Source organism: Rhincodon typus, chromosome 15, assembly GCF_021869965.1.
Source record: "Rhincodon typus isolate 14 chromosome 15, sRhiTyp1.1, whole genome shotgun sequence".
Taxonomy (NCBI): Eukaryota; Metazoa; Chordata; class Chondrichthyes; order Orectolobiformes; family Rhincodontidae; genus Rhincodon; species Rhincodon typus.
Genome location: NC_063346.1, coordinates 50,378,647 through 50,400,044, shown reverse-complemented (window position 1 = coordinate 50,400,044; position 21,398 = coordinate 50,378,647). Strand labels below are relative to the sequence as shown.

At 40.7% G+C, this 21,398-nt stretch overlaps 1 protein-coding gene across 1 annotated transcript; it reads left to right on the top strand.

Annotated features, from left to right (window-relative positions):
- Positions 1 to 799: 799 nt before the first annotated feature.
- On the top strand, positions 800 to 21,322 carry LOC125485055 (adhesion G-protein coupled receptor G1-like). Its single transcript, XM_048606056.1, has 8 exons — positions 800 to 940; positions 3,896 to 4,036; positions 6,237 to 6,356; positions 8,049 to 8,094; positions 8,179 to 8,282; positions 9,355 to 9,482; positions 15,324 to 15,592; positions 21,078 to 21,322. The coding sequence occupies exons 2-8, from the start codon at positions 3,941 to 3,943 to the stop codon at positions 21,179 to 21,181; spliced, it is 867 nt and encodes a 288-aa protein (XP_048462013.1). The 5' UTR covers positions 800 to 940; positions 3,896 to 3,940; the 3' UTR covers positions 21,182 to 21,322.
- Positions 21,323 to 21,398: the final 76 nt, after the last annotated feature.

Sequence of the window (21,398 nt, the reverse complement as noted above, 5' to 3'; positions counted from 1 at the left end):
ATACAGATCATTAAGGGCAGGCAGTGGTCTAGTGTTGCCATTTGCTGGGCTATTAATCCAGAGACCGAGGTAATGTTCTGTGAACCTGGGTCCTCCTCTCACTCTAGCAGATGGTGGAATTTCAATATAATAAAAATTTAGCATTAACGCTCTGATTATGAACATTGTTGATTTTTGTGCGTGTGTTGTTGGTGTGGAACCATTGTGTGTTAGCACTGGTGGGAGTGATCTTCAGATTGAGATTACAACATAGAAGGAACAGAATGTGCCAAGTTGCTACGTCAGGTCTCATCAGGGATGAGCCCTCTTGGGGGATATTAACTGGGCTCAAGTGCAGTGAAGTTCAGGCCATTATGGCAGGCCAGAGGAAAACATACCACCACCTGCACATACAGTGACAGACACAATGTAGATAGACCCCTCAAGTTGCTCAGCAGCCCCTTTGGTCAGTGGCAATTGGTATTACAAACATCCTTTAAACTCTGCCTTTCCTCGCAAAGAAGAGATATTCTCCCCCAAGCATCTCACCTCTGATTACCCTCAAATGCAGCTCCTATTCAGCCTGAAAGCTTTCTTGCATCTTCTTTGGCCTGCAATAATTATTAAGAAACAACCTCATAACCTTAGAATGTCCCAGCTGGAGTTCACCATCAATCTCTTCTCCCAAGACTGTGTCCCGCTGGATCCACAAGGCTGCACCCCAGCATCTAAAAACTTTAATTAACTTATAAGCTATTACTTTACCATCTACATACCTCATTTTGTGTATTTCAAAATCTCTTGTTACAGATTACAAAGGAAATGCTTAAAAGCAACAGCTAATTGTGAAACTTCCGTCAAAGACAGCATCACACAAATATACCCCAAATATAAAGCCTATTGTAGAAAAATCACGAACTCAAACTTTAAAAGAATAACCCTAGTTGCCAATTCTTCATGGGTAAGTAACTTTCACTCACTCTGTGCCTAGCAAAGCTGCAACTAAAGATACAACCAATGTAAGATCTCTCACCTGAATATTCAATGTGTAAAGAAATGTTTGCCCTGTAAGAGCAGACCTGATGTGGTATCCCATATATTGTATATACATTTCAAGTTTCATATTTGAGGCTAGATTTTCATCTCAATATGTTTTTAAAATTTAACATACATTAAAGAACAAAGAAGGAAATGAATGAGATTTCGATTAAATATTCATCTCTAATATACTAAACCTCACCTTAAAATAAAACAACTGTGGGTACTGGAGATCAGGAAACAAAAACAGAAACTGAATTCCGATGAAGAGTCAGTGGAGTTGAAACATTACTTCTGCCTTCCACAGATGTTGCCAGGCCTGCTGACTTTCTCCAGAAATTTCTGTCTTGGTTTGTGAGTTACCTCACATGCTTGGTAATAAACGCACTCTTCGTGTTTTTAGGCTTCTGATTACATCCATTGGTGACCAGTAATACAGGCTGGCTCTGGAAATTGGGTAGGGTAATAGATTAAAGATGAAACCAAAATTTAGTACACACTAATACCATGATAAGATTACATGATTTATATAAAAAAAAGGAGGCAGGAAAATGTGATTAGGTCCATTGTGACACATGATTAAATGGATAGTGCAAACTCAGATATCAACCATCCATCCCTAAACAATGAGAACCCCGATACCTGCAGGTGCTAGAAATCTGAAAGACAAACAGAATGTGCTGGAGAAACCCAGCAAGTCTGGCAGCATTTATGGAGAAAGAAACAGTGTCAATCTTTTGAGTGCAGTGTGGCTCTTCTTTGGAGCGCTGAAAGAGAATGTTAAGCATCATAGAATCCCTACAGTGTGGAAGTAGGCCATTTAGCCCAATGGGTCCATGTCTACCCACCAAAGCGCATCCCAAACAGACCCTAACCCTGACCCACCCTACCCTGGCACTGTCACCCTGCATTTCGCATGGCTAATCCACCTAGCCTGCACATTTTTGGACTGGAGAGGAAACCAGAGCACCCAGGGGAAACCCACAGAAGTATAAGGAAAATGTGCAAACTCCACACAGATAGTCGCCCGAAGGTGGAATCAAACCCAGGTCCTTGGTGCTGGGAGGCAGCAATGCTAACTGCTGAGCCACTGTGCTGCCCCTGTTTCTCACTTGACAGAAGCTGCCAGTCACGTTGAGATTTTCCCACACTTTCTCTTTATCTTTAAGTCATGTTACCTACAAAAGGGCCAAAAGAAACAGAAGTTTATCTGAATTTGTGTTCGATCTGGAAACTTTATCTTTAACTGATACATTGAATGGATTTACTGAGTTCAGCTAAAATAGAATACAAAGCAATATCAAGCATGGAGAGGGTTCAGAAGAGATTTACCAGGATGTTGCTTGGTATGGAAGGTTTGAGTTATACAGAGAGTCTGGATAGGCTGGGACTTTTTCACTGGAATGTAAGAGGTTGAGGGGTGACCTTATAGAGATTTTTAAAATCATGAGAGGTAGAGGTAGGTGAATTTGTGGGTATCTTTTCCCTAGGATGGGGGATTTCAAGACAAGGGGCATATTGTTAAAGTGAGAGATGAAAAATTTAAAAAGGACATGAGGGGTAGCGTTTTTCTGCAGAAAGTGGTTCATGTTTGGAATGAACTTCCAGAGGAAGTGATGGATGTGGGTACAGTTACAATATTTAAAAGAAATTTGGATAAGTACATGAATAGGAACAGTTTAGAGGGATATGGGCTAAGCGCAGGTAGCTGGGACAAGTTTAGTTGGCTTTATGGTTCGAATGGACTGGTTGGACCAAAGTGTCTGTTTCTGTATGACACTATTACTCTGTGACCTGCACAAATACCCCCAGTGCAATCTTCATCCTTACTTCTGTCAGTAACATTGAATGGAGACCCCCTATGGAGGTGCTTGTGTGTTGTAGCAGTTGCGTCCCTATACCTGAGCTAGGAGGCATGGGTTCAAGTCCTGCTTGTTGCAGAGGTATGTAATAACATATCTGGACAATTTGATTAGAAAATGTCGAGGATGAAAACCCATGGACGAGATGAGATTTCTTCCTTGAATTTTTTTCCAAGCCTATTTAAGTAATTCCTCTTTGTTTCTATTCTATTCATTATCACCACTGTCTCCTCTTTTACTGCTACATTAGCAGCATCCGTTCCTCTAGTGAAGACATATGCAAAGCATTCATTTATAGTTCATTAACAGGGTTACTGTTGGTAAAAGGAAAATTTCCTTTTCGTTCCCGAATCAGCCCCACCCTTCCTTCAATTTCCATTTCCTTACTTATGTATCAGCTGTTAATTTATTCTCATTCTTGTTCTTTGCCCCTCTTATTCCCTTTCTCAGATTTCCTCTGTGCTCTCTAAACTTATTTTGTTTATTTTAACAATGCTATGAGCCTTACAATTGTCCTATGACACTTTGTTTTATTTTATTCTGATCTCTCTATCCCCAAAACTAGAAACAGCACAGCTTCCTTCTTCAATGGATTGAAAATGCCATTTTCTTGCACATGCAGGCAGTTTTCAAAAACGTAAAGGGCAGGAGAGTTAAATGCCTTGACAGCTTGCGAGTTCCATTGACAGGTTGACAGTTCACTTGATAGTTTGACGGTTCCAATGTTTGCACAAATGTTTCATGATCATTTTTATCTACTTCAAATAATTTTGTGGACAATTAACCTTTCCAAAAGGGCACCTGATTTCTCCCAAAGGCATACCTGGACCGGTCCAATAGGATACACTATCTCACCAAAAGGTTATATTGTTCGACAAGTAACTTTGATTAAAAATGATTTTATTTTAGTGTTTTGCTGACTGACTTTTCATGCATGCACCATTCCAAATGGACACTGTCCATAAATTACGATTGACCTGTCGAAACGTGAAGTGGTTATTCATTCTGTTGTGCAGGTTGGTGAAAAAACCGCTCATGCAGAAAATGTTGATGTTGAGGTCATGCTCCCAGAGGAATTGTCCTGGAAATCGATGGAGCAGCAGAATGATTTTTTGAGCATCTCTTTTACATTATTCAGTGATACAACGTTGTTTGAGGTAAAATGCTTCAATTTCTACACTGACGTCTGGATAAACATGTAAAGTGATGGAATAAAATGCACTTCTTCTTTTCCTCACTTCACGTCATTTCAGTTCGAAAAGGAGAAAATAAGGAGCTTCTGTAACATAAGGAAGGGCACATTCAATCAACAGGGAAGTAGGGAACAGGCCACTACCAGCCCACATATTTTTCTGAACTGATTTTTGCAATCTCCTTTGCGGACAAGGTCAATATTGATGTGGAGTAGGCAGTGTTGGACTGGGTTGAACAAGGTCAAAAATCACAAGACACCAGGTTAATAGTATAACCTGTTGAACTATAACAAGTTTTGTGGGATTTTTGACAAAGTCAACATTAATGACTGACAATTAGCAGGGCAAAGTAATTGCCATCAAACCCTAAACTTAACCCCTTTTATTCACTTTTAGGAACAAGAGAAGTAGTCTGTATGTTTGAAAGCTGGTAGCAAATGAATGAGAGTAGGAGGTAGTGTGATGAATCCTTATTTCAGTGGTGAGGAGTGAGCAGGTCGAAGACCATATATGATAATGTATTACGAAAAGAAAATGAAGGTGACCCCTAACTTAACACTTTCATTCTGATCATTAATGAAAATAATGCAACGTCGTTATGATTTTAAAGTCAAACTCCCTCCCTCTATAATTCCTTCCAGTCCATTCCAGCCCTCCATATTTCTGTAACCTCGTGCGGACTTTACAAACCTTCCTACTACTGTAACATCCTCCAGCCCTTACAACCTTCCACATTGATGTAACCTGCTCCAACTTGTTTATTATATTATCATTTAAATGGAGGAAGACTGCAGAAAGCTACGGAACAGAGGGATTTGGGAGTCCTCATCCACAATTCATGAAAACCTAGCATCCAAGTTCATAGGGAAGGCATATGGAATGTTGGTCTTTATTACAAAGGGAATGAGATATATAAGTAGGGTGGTTTTGCTAAAACTATACAAGGTACTAGTGAGGCCACAGTTGGAATACTGTGAACAGCTTTGGGCCCTTTTTCTAAGAAAAGATATTGTAGCATTGGAGGCAGTGCAGAGAAGGTTCACTAGGTTCATTCTTGGTATAGAGAGACTGTCGCCTGAGGAAAGGTTGGGTGGGTTGAGAAACCACAGGGAGCTAAGCCATTGATTTTGTTCAAGGCAGCTTTGGATAGAATTCCAATCCACAAGGGAGTCAAGGTTATGGGGGTCAGACAGAAAAGTGAAGTTGACACAACAACCCAAACAGCCATTCGCAACAAACAACTGCACCTCCCAGTCACGAACCATTTCAACTCCCCCTCCCATTCCTCAGACGACATGTCCATCCTGGGCCTCCTGCAGTGCCACAACAATGCCACCCGAAGGTTGCAGGAACAGCACCTCATATTTCGCTTGGGAACCCTGCAGCCCAATGGTATCAATGTGGATTTCACAAGCTTCAAAATCTCCCCTGCCCCGACCACATCCCAAAACCAGCCCAGCTTGTCCCTGCCTCCCTAACCTGTCCTTCCTCCCACCTATCCCCTCCTCCCACCTCAAGCCCCACCCCCATCTCCTACCTACAAGCCTCATCCCGCCCCCTTGCCCTGTCCGTCCTTCCTGGACTGACCTATCCCCGCCTAACTCCACACCTACACTCACCTTTACTGGTGCCAACCCCGCCTCTTTGACCTGTCTGTCTCCTCTCCACCTATCTCCTCCTTTATCCATTTTCTATCCACATCCCCCTCTCTCCCTATTTATTTCAGAATCCCCTTCCCCTTCCACATTTCTGAAGAAAGGTCTGGACCCGAAACATCAGCTTTCTTGCTCCTCTGATGCTGCTTGGCCTGCTGTGTTCATCCAGCTCTACACCTTGTTATCTCATGGGATATGAACTGTCCTGTGTTTCAGAGTCTCCGTCACTTCATCTCATTCCCTCATCCATGAAAGACCTTTGTTACTACTTTGTGTTGGACCAGAAGAGCAGGATCCCTCCTATTAGACTATTAAGGAACTCCCACACAAAACTGAAAAGCTGTGATTCCAGCCTAATTAGTGCCTATTCCACCTCATACGGAAGTACACCAGACTTGTGAAAGATGTTTGTCCCTAATTACTTATGCTTGAGCTGCTAAAAATGCTTAATGTCATGTCCTTCAGCGCTGTACATTGCTGACAGTTCTCATGGCTTTATTTCTCAACAGGATGAAAATAATAGAACGATCTTAAACGACAAAGTGATCGAAGTCGCTGTAGGAAACACAAGTATTCATAACCTCACTGAATATGTGAATCTTACAATTAATCACAAGTTAAACATGCTGGTAAGAAAATCTTCAGTAATTCCCAAGAACTTTCAGGAGTGAGAAGAGACCTTTATATTGATTGAATTTCATTGTTTTGCTCCCCTAACAGACATTAAAGAAACCCTTTCTGTTTTCTACATATTGTTTTGTTCAATTTTAAATGGTTCAGAACTGAACACCTTGTGTAAAGTATAAAGTGATGTTCTTTGTTCTTTGCTTATCCTATCCAACCAATTTACGCTTCAAAGTTCTGCATCTTATTCCTTATTGTTTTGGAGATATTGTTTTTTTTTGTTTTTGCCTACAAGTATCTGCTGGACTTTGCAGTGTATACCAATCAGTGTATCAAGTAGATATCACATCAGTACTGCCATTTTGAAACAAAACTCTGTCGCTGTCTTTTAAAGACAGACAGCCTCAGAAAAGACCCCACACCAGAGCTAATTAAATGGATCATCAGCTACTCACGTCAGCTATTGATTGATCTTTTCACAAGTTGTGTCAATTATATAAGGCTCAAGTGGTTTCTGAGCATGTGAGAAACTTTGTATATCCCCTCTGTCCGATTACATCAAAATGCATTCCTCATTCGCAAATTCTTTTCTATAACCAGTTCCCGTGTCTTGTCTGGCTGGAGCACTCCTACTTTTTGAAAGTTGTAGATTGGCTTTAAGAAGCACAGACCAAGTATTAAAATAGTGTTCACATCACACAAATGTGAGCATTGTTCCATTTGTTGTGGCTAATTCCTTTTAGTGCACAGTCCCTTTTTTACATGACCACATATGTTGACTTGCTTAAATATTAATTTTTTTAGCCTGGGCCAACTTGGGCTGGGAGCTTATCCACCCTGTAGGTATTTTTCCTCACCGACTTATTCCGAGATGTTATGACATATGCCTGGAGCAGGTGGGACTTGAACTGTGTCCTTCTGGCCCTGAGGTGGGGTTAGATCACTGCACCACAGGAGCTCTCTTTCCGAGCCTGTATGAGAGTGTTAATTAGCACATTAATCACCAAACTGCAATATCTGCATCTGTTGTCTAGGGCCGTCCCATTCACTCACCTTCATGTTGGTAACTACTTCAATGGTATGTCAATAAACACCTTCCAGGCTATCAACAGTGTTCTTCTGGATCTCCTCCTGGTTTACCTCCTGCACAGCTCAAGTGCTGCATTGATAGCCACTGAAGGACATCACTGAGGATGCAGACATACTGCTGCTTGCGCATTGATGTGAACCACTTTTAGGTGTGCAACAAGAATCCACCAAAAGAAATAAGGCCACCCGAGTCGTCACTTTAATTCCACTTTAAATGCTCCACATAGAACCCCAAACTTATAAAAGCAACATATTAAAAAAGTCTCCCAATTTCCTGAGGACCATCAAAATTCACTTTCAATCATTTGAATCGTATGACAAAGGTTCCCTTGTTACTGGGGAAGGTAGAATATTAAACCATAGCTAATCGAAGGACCAAGACTCTGCATTTGTGCCTGGGTATGGAAAGACCCAGTTTAGTTGTTATTGATCCCAGTGTGAGATGCAATCACAGTCTAATTCAATTTTAGATTAAGCATTGTAATCTACAGACACTGGTGTCTGTTTGTGGCATACCTGTAGCATAATAGGCAATACAGCAGCTTTATTGTAAAGCACCAACATGTAAATTTATTTTTAATTTTTAATTTTTAATTTTTAATTTTCAGAATAACATCTCTCAACACTGTGTCTTCTGGTCTGAAGATGAAGATGGTAAGCAAAAGACGAGTCAAACTATTGTAGTTAATATTAGAAAACTGATTCACTCTAATTTTTAGACCATAACTTGTGTTACAGACAACTCAACAGGTCATTGGGATACTACAGGTTGTAAAACAATAGTTCAGGATAGCCATACCTTATGTCAGTGTGACCATCTGTCCTACTTTTCTGTGTTACTGGTAAGTTTTAGACTCATATTCTTTGTATGAAAGATTGTAGTGTGTCTGTCATTGTCAGTAGGCATCTCACTCTTTCCCCTGAATCCCCTCAAAATATTACCTTAATTTAGCATTGTCATCTTCTACAGACGTTACATCCTTCCTTCCAAATCTTCTCAGCCTACTGCTTTGCCGAAGTTTCAATGAAAATATGTTGAGATTTCTGAATATTCCTACTCAGAGCCCAAAGACTGAACTTATCCCAGCTAATCAGCTTTCAAGTCTCTCTATTTCATCGATGGATTTTGATGATGAACCAGCTGTAATTGCAGAAGGCTGAGAGGAAGTTCTTCTATGCAGTTATGCCACGAGAAGAGAAATGCAATGCAACTTCTCTCCATTGCTTTAACCAGGTTTACTCCTCATCCTGAACATGGGGCCATGTAAATATTGGAGCCTGCATCTGCACCTATAGCAGAGCAGCTCATCTGGCGTAGACATCAAGGCCTCACAACTAGACCTGCTGCTTTGAAAAAAAAAGCCAGAGGTTTTCCCAGCCAAAGTCAGAAAGAGGCAAAGTTTACTGATGCTAAACCTCACAAAAATGTGGTACCACTTGCAATAACCTTCAGGCATCCAGTTATATGTTGGAGCTGAAACAGAATTTAAACCTGCTGTGAACCTCTGTGATTAGGAGGCATGCCTGATGAGATTGCTAGATCACCATTTTATTGCCCACAAATATATCCAAAAGCTGTAGGTTGGTTGAAAGTGGGCTGGTCAAATGTATCAGAATTACTTGCCCCAGTTTAACATTTGGTAGCTTTTGAATTCAGGTTCTGCCATGTTCCTCTGTGGAATTGCCCCAGAGTAGGACCTGCAGAATGACTCCATTTCTAACCTAATGTTTCAAATACAGCTTCACCAAGACTCTACACATCCTAAAAAAGTTTCTTTCAATGTACAGTTACACATAGTTGAGCTGCTCCTACTGGTCAAGTGTTTTGAACTGGCACCTGAGACAGACCATTTATTCTGGGTGAGACAGGATGTAACCATTACTCATTGTGGTCCATGCCTTTATTTCCCAAAGGACTTCCGTTTGACCAACAACACTTTGGATGAAAAAGTTGTGATTTCATTGACCTACATCACACAGATTGGTTGTGGTATTTCCGCCATCTTCTCAGCCGTCACAATATTCATTTACTGTGTATTCAGGTGAGCCTCACATCTGTTCAGATTATCGCCAATGGGACTGTATTCCAATAATTCCAATGGCTTTGGATCATGTATCATTTTCCATGTTTCCCAGGCCAGTCCCTCACATGACATTTCACCTTGTTGACCTATGTATCATTAAAATAAATGGAATGTTGGGTCTGTCTGCATGAGGCAATAGGAAGTAATAGATGGCATGTAATCACTAAATCTATCTTGTCCTTTATCCTTGTAACTTTTTCTCATTGGTGCAAATTAAAAGCCCAGGAACTATAGACAACAGTTTATTTTTAATAGTAGGATGATACTGTATCATCAGGGATGATGGAAGGAATCATTGGTCCTTAAGGAAGAAGGGGTTGATGCTAAGGTGAGGCAGTGGATGGAACAGAGTTATTGCAGGACTGATAGAAAAACTGTGGCAATTTTTTTTTAGTGAGATAGGATGCAGTCCTATTAGGCAAGTGACGCAGCTTCAGATTCACAACAGGGAAAATGCAGTATGGTTTAAAGGGTAGGCTTGCTAGAACAAGCCTCAGCTGAAGACCAGGGCCTCAACTCTTTATAATTTATATAAATGGTTTGAATGAAGGGATCAAAGGTAAATTTGTTAGATTTGCTGATAGCATGAAGATAGTTAGGAAAGTGAGTTGTAAAGAGGACACAAGGAGCAAACAAAGGGATATAAATAGGCGAAGTGAGTAATCAAACATCTGCTGAATGGTGTACATTGTGGGAAAGGATGAAATTGTCCATTTTGGCAGAAAGAATTAAAAACATATTTTATCTAAACCGTGTGAGGTTGCAGAGCTCTGAGATGCATGTTGTCCTCGTGCATAAATCATATGCAATATTTTTGCTCTGATTTGAAGAAAAATGTCAATCAGTGAAGATTATGGTCCTGAAATTCCAGTCTCTTGTTATCTTCATTCTCCAGCCCACACCCACTCTGACCTCTCTATCTTCAGATGCTGACCCTGTTCCAATGGAATGTGAGCTTGATGAAGCAACTCAGGTTTTAATTAGGCACTATATAGTTTTTTACAATCAGAATTGAGTTCAGCAATTTCAGATCAATACTTCATCCTTTTTCTGGTTTTGAAAGGCAGCAGTTAGTGCTACTCTCCTTTTCTCACTTACATCACTTGTAGTACACCTAATGTTATTGTATTTGTCCCATGAACATTCCCTTCACCATGAACCATCATTGCCTTTGAATCTTCTTTCTGTTACCTTTCCTCTAACACTGACCTACCCTCCAGTTCTCCTCCCTCATGTACATGTTTGCCTCTGCACTCACTCAAAGCCTACTGTATCTCAAACTTTTTCCTGTTGCGATGAAAGGTCATCGACCTTGAAACATTGGCCTCAATTTCACCAGACATTGTCTAAGTGTCAATTAGATACAAAATTGGCTTGATGGTAGGAGACAGAGGGTGGTGGTACAGGGCTGTTATTCAGACTGGAGGCCTGTGACCAGTGATGTTCAGCAGGGATCAGTGCTGGGTCCACTGTTGTTTGTCATTGAAATAACCAATTTGGATGAGAATTTAGAAGACATGGTTAGTAAGTTTGCAGATGAAACCAAAGTTGGTGGTATTGTAGACATTGAAGAAGATTATCTAAGATTAAAAGGGATCTTGATCACTGGGGTCATTAGGCTGAGGAATGACGGATGGAGTTTATTTTGGATAAATGTGAGGTAGTGCATTTTGGCAAGCAAACAAGGGCAGGACTTATACAGTTAATGGTAAGGCCCTGGGTATTGTTGTAGAACAGAGAGACTGAGGGGTTTTAAGTACATGGTTCTTTGAAAGTTGCATCATAGGTAGACAGGATGGATGAGAAGGCATTTAGCACGCTTGACTTCATGGCTCAGACCATTGACATCATGTTGAGGTTGTATGGGATGTTGGTGAGACCTCGTCTCGAGTAATGTGTGCAGTTCTGGTCACCCTGTTACGGGAAGGATATTATGAAATTGGAGAGGGTTCAGAACAGATTTACCAGGGATGTTGGTAGGACTGGAGAGTTTGGGTTATAAGGAGAGGATGGATAGGCTGGGATTTTTTTTACTGGAGTGCACGAGGTTGAGGGGGTGACGTTATAGCGGTTTATAAAATCATGACGAGCATATATGAGGTGAATAGCAAAGGTCTTTTCCCTACGGCGGGGGAGTCCAAAACTAGGGGCGAAATTTTTAAGGCGAGAGTAGTGTGGGATTCTGTTCAATTACGAACGAGATTGGTAAGTGGTAAAAATAGCCTCTTTATTGAGCAGCTGCAGCGACACAGTTCAAGGTGGTGATGGAATCCAAAGTACAGTTTTACAGTAGCCTCTTTGTACACAGTTCTTAGATATATTAACGTTTTAGCATTATGGTGTCACAACATTGTATCTATTGTACACAAGTTTGCGTGACATCTGTCCTGGGGAAGCAGGAGATGGTTTAAGCACTTGCTAAGTGTTGGCTGTAAGTCCTGATGGGATTAAAATGTCTGTCTGGTCTGAGCTTGCATAATTAAGAGGAGTTAGAGTTAGTCATGTTAGTAAAACTGCGAGACCTATATGATCTAAATAAGTGAGAAATTGTACGTGTACTAAATAAAGGTATAGAGGATATTAATTTAATCTCCAGCAGCTGAGTCATGAGATTTCAGTTACTATTGCCAGTTTTGACAGCTCTTACACATTCATTCACGCAGTTTCATGGAAGCGCTGTTTTGATAGCAAGTGTCTTAAAGGGGGTAGTGGCCCCATTTAACATGTATTTAAAAAGTACATACGAGTGGAGGAAATTGTTTGATGTTCTGCAACCTATTCAGGTCCCAAGAGATGGTTGCTAAGGGCTAATTAATATTATAATCTTTCCATAGTTTCGAGTGAGTTATGGAGACACGACGTTGGGGATGGCATTGTTCTGAGTAGGTTACGGTATTAACACTTATTCAGAGGTGTCCTTTGATACAGAAACAGGTCTAAACACTGCTTGCAGCATGGGGCCAATAAGCAGTAATGGGTTGGAAAGGATGTTTAATTTAGTTTATCTTCTGCAAGTAAAATGTACCACAAAAACGAATGAGCGGAAATGTGGTACGGGAAACGTAGAGCACTTGTGAGTGAGTTAGTCAAGAGTTATGAAAGGATGAATGGAAATGTGGTGTAGTAAACAGAGAGTGCTTGTGAGTGAGTTGGTAAAGGAGAATCATAATAAATATCTCACGGTAGAAATCTTTAAAAGGAACATGAGGGGCAATGTTTTCACGCAGATGGTGGCTCATATGTTGAATGAACTGCCAGATGAAGTGGCAGATCAGGGAGAGTCACAACATTTGAAAGACATTTGGACAGATACGTGAATAGGAAAGGTTTAGAGGAATATGGGCCAAACGCAGGCAAATGGGACTGGTTTAGTTTGGAAAGTTTGGTCAGCTTGAACAAGTTGGACCTAAGGGTCTGTTTCTGTGCTGTATGACTCTATGATTCTATGTGACAATTTCCTGGACTTGCATGAAGGTTTCTCTCAGGGAACTTTGGTGAGTTTTTTAATGCTGTACTCCACAGCTATGAACCACATCTCTGAGGTTTCCCACTCACATTATCTTCCTTATCATCAATGACGGAAGTGCTGGGATCTTCTGGGATTCCTGGCGCTGTGCCATTTTTAAAGCCCAGGTCAAATGGCCTGCCAGCCTTGAGCTGCTCTTCGCAATGCAGCTAATGGAAGTGGAACAGAAAAGAAACACTCCTGAGGGCATAGAGGTGGCATGGTTGATACTTTATTATAAAAACAAGTTCACAATCGTAAATGTATTTTACATTAGAACCTCATCTCCCGAGAACCTTTTCTACTTCCTGTTACAAACTGTACTTTCTTCCGATTTGGGTTACCCCCTAGGTTTCTATCCCATTGACAAGCTAGTTTTAACCCACCCTGACAGCTCTAGCAGACCTCCCTGCCAGGATATCAATCCTCGACCTGTTGAGGTGTAATCCAAACACTACAGAACTGCTTCTCAGAAATCCATTGCCCTCCGCCTTACACAGTTTTCCAGCCAAGTATCGATCATTCCTTCCGTTCTTATGCTTACTAGGACGCGGCACTGGGAGGATCCTGAGATGACTACTTTTGAGGTCCTTCACCCACACTCTGCATCTTTATCCTGACATGCAGCAAGCATATTGTACATGTTGGACAAAACCAGTATCTGCAGAACCTCCTCTATCTACCCTTCGGTTTCCCCTTTACCTGTTAACTCACAGTCCTTTTTCTACAATTCTGCTTTCCCTCGGGTTGTGACTAAACTCTGAAGAAAGCCATCAAGAAATTCTACCCGTTCCCTTAACAGAAGGAATAAGAGCAGGACTAGACCATCTGGGCCCATCAAGCCTACTCCACCATTCAATAAGATCATGGCTGATCCTTTCATGGACTCAGCTCCTCTTATCTATCTTTGCCTTAAAAACACTCAATGCAGTAACCTTAACAGCTTCACTGGGCAGGGAATTCCACAGATTCACAACCATTTGGGTTAACAAATTCTTCCTTAACTCAGTCACTAAATCTGCTCCCCCTTATTTGGAGGCTATGCCCCCTAGTTCCAGTGGAAACAACCTCCCTGCTTCTATCTTATCTATTCGCTTCATAATTTTATGTTTCTATAAGGTCACCCCTCATTCTTCTAAATTCCAATGAGTATAGTCCCAGTCCACTCAATCTCTCCCCATAAGCCACCCCTCTCAATTCTGGAAATAACCTAGTGAACCTCCTCTGCACCCCCTCCAGGGCCAGTACATCCTTTGTCAAGTAAGGAGACCAAAACTGTTGACAGTTTAGGAGAGTTTCCGACCTGCACTCCAGCTCAAAGTCTCGTAGTTGAGTGTTTTGAATCAGAGACATGTACTGCAGATATAGCCGAAATACTTCAATTCTTGAGAATCCAGGACAATCTTGCTGTGCACAAATTCCCTCTTGTTACCGTCCCAGGCCATCCATCAGTTCCATTTGCTTACAACAACTTATCCAGCCATGGATGAGCGTATTCTATGGGTCTTGCCTCGACTTACAGAAAGGGAGATCAAGAATTGATAGGAACTCAATGAATTGGATTTTAACCCATTTATCACTGCTACCTTTTCCAGTTGCATTATAAACCAAAGAAGGAATGTCTGCTTGAGTACTGTTAAGTATCTAATCTCAGATAAAAGCAAAATTTGACCCTCCTTATCTCTTTCCCATTTTCCTGAAAGTGGTGTGGGAATTTTCCCAATCAACTGCCTCTCCTTTTCAGCCATTCATACCACTTCTTCAGGAATTTTGCCATCGTGATAACCAGAGATTGAAAATTTAACCGCACCAGCAGGACTCTCTGAAGATGAGTAAAGCTTAGAATCCCAACAATGTGGAATCAGGCCATTCAGCCAATTGAGCCCACTCTGACCCTCCAAAGAGCAGCCCCCTAGACCGAGCCCAACCCCACCCTATCCCTGTAACCCTGTATTTCCCATGGCCAATCCACCTAACCTGTGCATCTTTGGATATTGGGAGGGAATCAGAGCACCAATAGGAAACCCATGCGGACACAGGGAGAACGTGCAAACTCCACACAGACAGTTGCCCAAGGGTGGAACTGAGCGCAGGTGCCTAGCACTGTGAGGCAGCAGTGCTAAGCACTGTGCCACCGTGCTGCCCAAAGCTGATGAAAGCAGGGCTGTAAAGAGAGTTTTCTGCTAGAACACACATATTATACCACTAATCAAAAAGGTGTCTGAAGTATATATAACTAACCACCCGCACAATGTTGGTAAAACATTTTGTTTTTCTTTTGACGTTGCGTTCAGGAATGTTAAAAGTGATGATGTCACGAAGATCCACATGAACCTCTGTGGCGCCATATTTCTTCTGAATGTGAACTTCTTGACCAACCTGTGGCTCAGTATGGTGAACAGTGATGGTCTCTGTAAGACCATTGCTGTTTTTCTACATTATTCATTGCTGTGTACTTTTACCTGGATGGGAATTGAAGCATTTCAGCTGTACCTGCTGCTGATCAAAGTTTTCAACACCTACATTAGACACTACATGCAAAAACTGGCTTTTATCGGCTGGGGTGAGTAAAAATAATTTTCCTTTCACTTCCTGTTGACTGATGTATTGACTCCATTTTGTGCTTTACACATTAAACATTAGTTGCCCCTAACATTTTGAAATAGTGTTCAAAGATCAGATACCTAATGCATAATAAGAACCAGGTACTGCCCAAACATAAGACCTACCTGTCTTCCAGTTCAATCATTGGTTTCAGTTCCTACCCTTCTAAACTCGTTCAGCAAGATTTCAAACATACTCCGATAGACGTCATTGCTTCTAACGTAGGCCTCAACTTCCAACTGTCTTCAGCTCTCCTCAGAGGTTTTCTATCTGTTCAATGATGTTTTCTATTCATTTTAACAAAGCAATGTCCATTGTATTCCAATATCAAAATTAACACCACTCTCAGTCTCTGTCTCAATATAGATTTTCTTTACACCTCCACTTTACACCTATTCGGGAAGTGAGGGATGGGCAATAAATGCTGGCCTAGTCAGACATACCCTCATCCCATTTATGAATAAAACAAAATGTTGGTATCATTTTGATTGAGATGAAATTCATCCTCACAGTAACCCCTCTCTTGTTATGGCAATGGAAGGATTTTTTTTAACATAAACAGGACTGAGACAGAGTTCTGACAGGATATTCAGAAAATGAAAAATGTTTTTGCCCTTTAAGCCTGTTCCACCATTCAATAACATCACGGCTGATCATCCAACTCAGTACCCCTGTTCCCGCTTTCTCTCCACATACCTGGATTCCTTTAGCCCTGAGACCTAGTTACAACTCCTTCTTAAAAACATTCAATGTTTTGGCCTCAATTACTTTCTGTGGTAACAAATTCCACAGGTTCATCTGGTTGATGAAATTTCTCCTTGTCTCAGTCATAAAATGGCCAACCACATATCCTTAAACTGTGACCCCTAGTTCTGGACTCCCCAGGCATCTGGAACATCTTCCTGCGTCTACCCTGTCTAGTCCTGTTAGGATTTTATAGATTTCTATGAGATATCCCTTCATTCTTCTCAACTCCAGTGAATATAGTCCTAACTGATCCCAGAAGTCAGTCCTGCCATCCCAGGAATCGGTCTGGTAAACCAATCTATCACCATTCGGATAAAAATCTGTGTTCCTTCATTGAATCCTCCTCACTCCTCACCCTCCCACACACCTTTGTGTTGTCTGTAAAACTTGGAGATATTGCATTTAGTTCTCTCAAACTGTAAGCAGCAAAAAGCCCACGCAGAATGAACTCCAGTTGAATTGTTTCCATGCACCTTTTAGAGATATCAACTGCTTTGCTATTTTGCTAATGCTAAAAGATTAAAGCAGTATAGAGTGAATTTAAGAAATTCGGTAGAAGATTAAAAAATAGAACCTGAAAAGTAGTAATTTGTGCTTTAATCCCAATGCCAAACTCAAACAAGGGAAGGAACAGTAACTTAAAAGAGATGAATCAACGGCTGAAGAGCTGGTGTATTGTTCAGGGATCGATGTTTTTGGACAATTGGAATGTCTTTTGGGGGAGAAAAGACCTGTTCATAAAGGATGGGTCTAACCGAAACTGGAAAGGGACCAATATCTTTATAGGGAGCTTTGCTCATTCCATTAAGGGAGACTACTGGTAGATAGGGGGAGTGGAGGAATTCTAAGTAGCAGTGTAAATGGAAGGATTGATGGAGAAGGTTCTGAATGTGAGGAGAGCACATCAATTAGGAAAGAAAGACAAGAGAGAGTCAGAGTATGTAGTAATTCTGAAGAACTAAATTGCATTTATTTCAATGCAAGGGGTCTTATGGGTAAGGTATGAACTCAGGGCACGTTTAAGAACATGGGATTGGGACATGATAGCTATTACAGAAACTTGGCTGAGAGATGGACAAATTGGCAGCTCAATGTTCCCGGTTTTTAGATACTATAGGAGATAGAAAAGGAAGCAAGAGAGAAGCGGGGTAGTGTTTTTGATTAAGGAATACATTACTGCCGTAACTCGGGAAGATATTTCTGAAAAATCGTTCAGTGAAAATATATGGGTAGAAATTACAAATAAGAAAGAAAAGATCACTTTGCTGGGATTGTATTATAGGTCCTCCAACAGTAAGAGAGAAACTGAGAAACAAATATGTAGGGAGATCTCAGATATGTTTAAGCATAATAAGGTTGCAATAATGGAGGATTTTAATTTTCCAAACATTGACTGGGGCTACCATAGTGTTAAAGGTTTGGATGGTGACAAATTTGTCAAATGTGTTCAAGAATTTTTTTTTTCCCAAAATGTGGATGCTTCTACTCGAAAAGGAGCAAAACTAGACCTCCTTCTGGGCAATAAGGCAGGGCACGTGACTGAAATAAAAGTGGGGAAACACTTTGGGTCTAGAGATCATATAATTCTATTAGATTCAAAATGGTTGTGAAAGAGGATAAGCCTTCCATAAAAGTTAAAGTTTACAACTGGAGTAACCTAAACATTAAAGGTATGAGACAAGAACTTTCAAAAGTTGATCGGAGTAGACTGTTTGCAGGTAAAAGGACCTCTGACAAGTGGGAGGCTTTCAAAAGTGCGATGACAAGAGTTCAGAGGCATTTTGTTCCTGTTAGAGTGAAGGGTAAGGCTGGTAGGATTAAGGAACAATGGTGGAATAAAGATATTGAGGTTCTAGTCAAGAATAAAAAAGGATCTTATTTTCGATATAGACAACTTGGTTCAACCGAATCTTTTAATCAATATAAAGAGTGTAGGGGCTTTCTGAAGAAAGAAATCAGGAAGGCAAAGAGGGGATACGAGATAGCATTGGCAGATAAGGTTAGGGATAATCCAAAGAAATGATATAAATACATTAAAATCAAGAGGGTAACGAGAGAGAGGGTAGGGTCTCTTAAAGGAGGTTGTCTTTGTGTTGAATCTCAGGTGATGGGAGAGATACTAAATGAATATTTCATGTCAGTTCTTACCATGGAGAAAGAAATGGAGTCTAGAGAATGCAGAGAAATAAATTTTGATGTTTTAAGAACAGTTCACATTACAGAAGAGGAGGTTCGAGAAGTCTTAAAGAATATAAAGATGGATAAATCTCTGGGACCCGGTATATTGTGGGAAGTAAGGGAGCGAATTGTGAGACCTATGCAGAAATATTTGCATTATCTATAACTGTGGATGAGGTGCCTGATGACTGGAGGGTGGCTAATGTTATACCTTTGTTTAAGAAAGGTTGTAAGGAGAAACCGGGGAACTATAGTCCTGTGAGTCTGACTTTGGTTGTGGGTAAATTGTTGGAGGTGATTATAAAAGATAGGATTTATGGACAGTTACAGAGGCAAAAATTGATTAGGGATCATCAGCATGGTTTTGTGCAAGGAAACCGTGTTTCACAAGTTTGATTCAGTTTTTTGAGGAAGTTACCAAAAAGATTGATAATGGCAGAGCAGTTGACATTGTTTATTTGGATTTTAGTAAAGCCTTTGACAAGGTTCTGCATGGTAGACTAGTTAGTAAAGACAGATCACATGGGATTCAGGGTGAACTTGCCAATTGGATGCGCAATTGGCTTAACAGCAGGAGACAGTGTAATAGTGGAGGGTTGCTTTTCGGACTGGAGGCCTGTGACCAGCGGTGTTCCACAGAGATCAGTTCTGGGTCCTCTTTTGTTTGACATTTATATAAATGATTTGGATGAGAATATAGAAGGCACGGTTAGTAAGTTTACGGGAGACACCAAAATTGGTGGCATCGTCAAAAGTGAAGAAAGCTTTCTGAGATTACAAAGGGATCAAATGGGTCAATGGGCTAAGAAGTGGCACATGGAGTTCGGCTCGGATAAATCGAGGTATTGCATTTTGGTACAACAAGCAAGGGTAAGGTTTATACAGTTAACGATAGAGCCTCGGGCTGTGTTGTAGAACAGAGGGACCTCGGGGTACAGGTACATAATTCTTTGAAGTTTGCATCACATGTAGACAGGGTTGTTAAAAAGGAGTTTGACACACTTGCCTTCATTGCTCAGTCCTTTGAGTGTAGGAGTTGGGAAGTTATTGTTGAGGTTGTATGGGACACTGGTGAGGCCCCTTCTGGAATACTGTTTCCAGTTCTGGTCACCCAGTTATAGGAAGGATATTATTAAGCTGGAGAGGGTTCAGAGAGGTTTACCAGGATGTTGCTGGGTATGGAAGGTTTCAGTTATAAAGAAACTGGGACGTCTTTTCACTGGAGCATATGAGGTTGAAAGGCAACCTGAAAGAAGTTTATAAAATAATGAGAGGTGTAGATAGAGTTAATGCTAGTTGTCTTTCCCCTGGATGGGGGGTTTCAAGTCTGGAGGGCACATTTTTAATGTGAGGAGAGAGATTTTAAGAAGACATGAGAGGCAAATATTTTACACATTGTGTGGTTCGCGTGTCAAATGAACTTCCCGAAGAAGTGATGGATGTGGGTACAATTACAGTGTTTAAAAGACATTTGAATAGATACACGAATAGAAAAGGTTTGGAGGAATATGGGTAGGAGCAGGCAGGTGGGACTAGTTTAGTTTGGGATTATGATTGGCATGGACTGGTTGGACTGAAGGGTCTGTTTCTGTGCTGTATGACTCAAGGAATGCTATAAATATTGAAAGTGTTGGATTCTTAGACTTGCTGAACTCACTTCCATGTCTCTAATGGTAAAAGAATGACTATTAGAGGTTGGATATGATCATTTTTCTTCCTAATAGAAACAGTTATTGCACAAATTCTGTAGTCTTCTTTAGGGGAGTTAAGATAAATGTTACTTAAATAATTGATAGATATCCTACTTAAATATTTATGGGTGAATTTAGAAACTAGAATCTAGAAACTAAAAATAAGCTTGTATTCACAATCCTTTCCGAGAACCATTAACACAGACTGACTGCCTGACCTATTTAAATTGCACACTTAGCCCTTTAATAAACTTCCATATAATTTAGAAATTACATTGTCTCCCATAGTTTTCTGTATCACTAACTTGTGTGCATGGTCCATACCTCATTGATGGGGAGATACTTTACTGAGGAGAGGTTACTGGATTATGGTAAAATCTGGAATGTAATAAACTGGCACTTCATTGTCAAAAAGACAATATAATGGAAGTTAATATGCTCTGTAGGTGCCTTTCTTTTGGGGAAAGATAGGTCTGTCCTTCAGACTGATGTAGCATCTTTACGATCAGTCTTTCTCAAGCAAGATTTCAGAACGATCATCTGAGCGGTGTGCCTGGTCCAATATTATCACAAAAAGAGACTTGGGTTGTAATCCACAACTGTTTAAAATGTATTCCTCTTTGTTTAAAAAAAATTGTCAGGGGTGCGTGTTTCTGCAACTAACATTGTTCCTCCCAAATTGAAATTGAAAGGAAAAGATGCACGTTCTCCGACACTGGCAATGCTCAGCTCCAGGAGCCCGTTGTTCTCTATCCTTCTTAATATGATACATTCTGCTCGAGATTCTTTAAATGTTAATGATTGTAAAACATTTTCTTTGATTGACAGGCCTTCCTGTGATGGTGGTGCTTGTATGTGTTGCAGTAAACAAGGACAATTATGGCAAGCTTGTGTTTGAGGACCAAGGTGGGAACAAAACTACCTCAATGTAAGTCTTTGTAAAAAGCGATGATGCTAGTATTTGAATCTCTTCCACTTCCACGAGAGTTTGAGGAGACATTTATTGCCAGGGAGAAACTGGACAGCAATCTCTTACAATCAGATTCAAATCTGTATTACCTGGTATTAGAGAACTGATGGCAACTGTGTCAGAATTTGCCTCTAATGGTTAGAGGGAAATCTACCAGTGTTCTGGTTTCTGATAGGTAT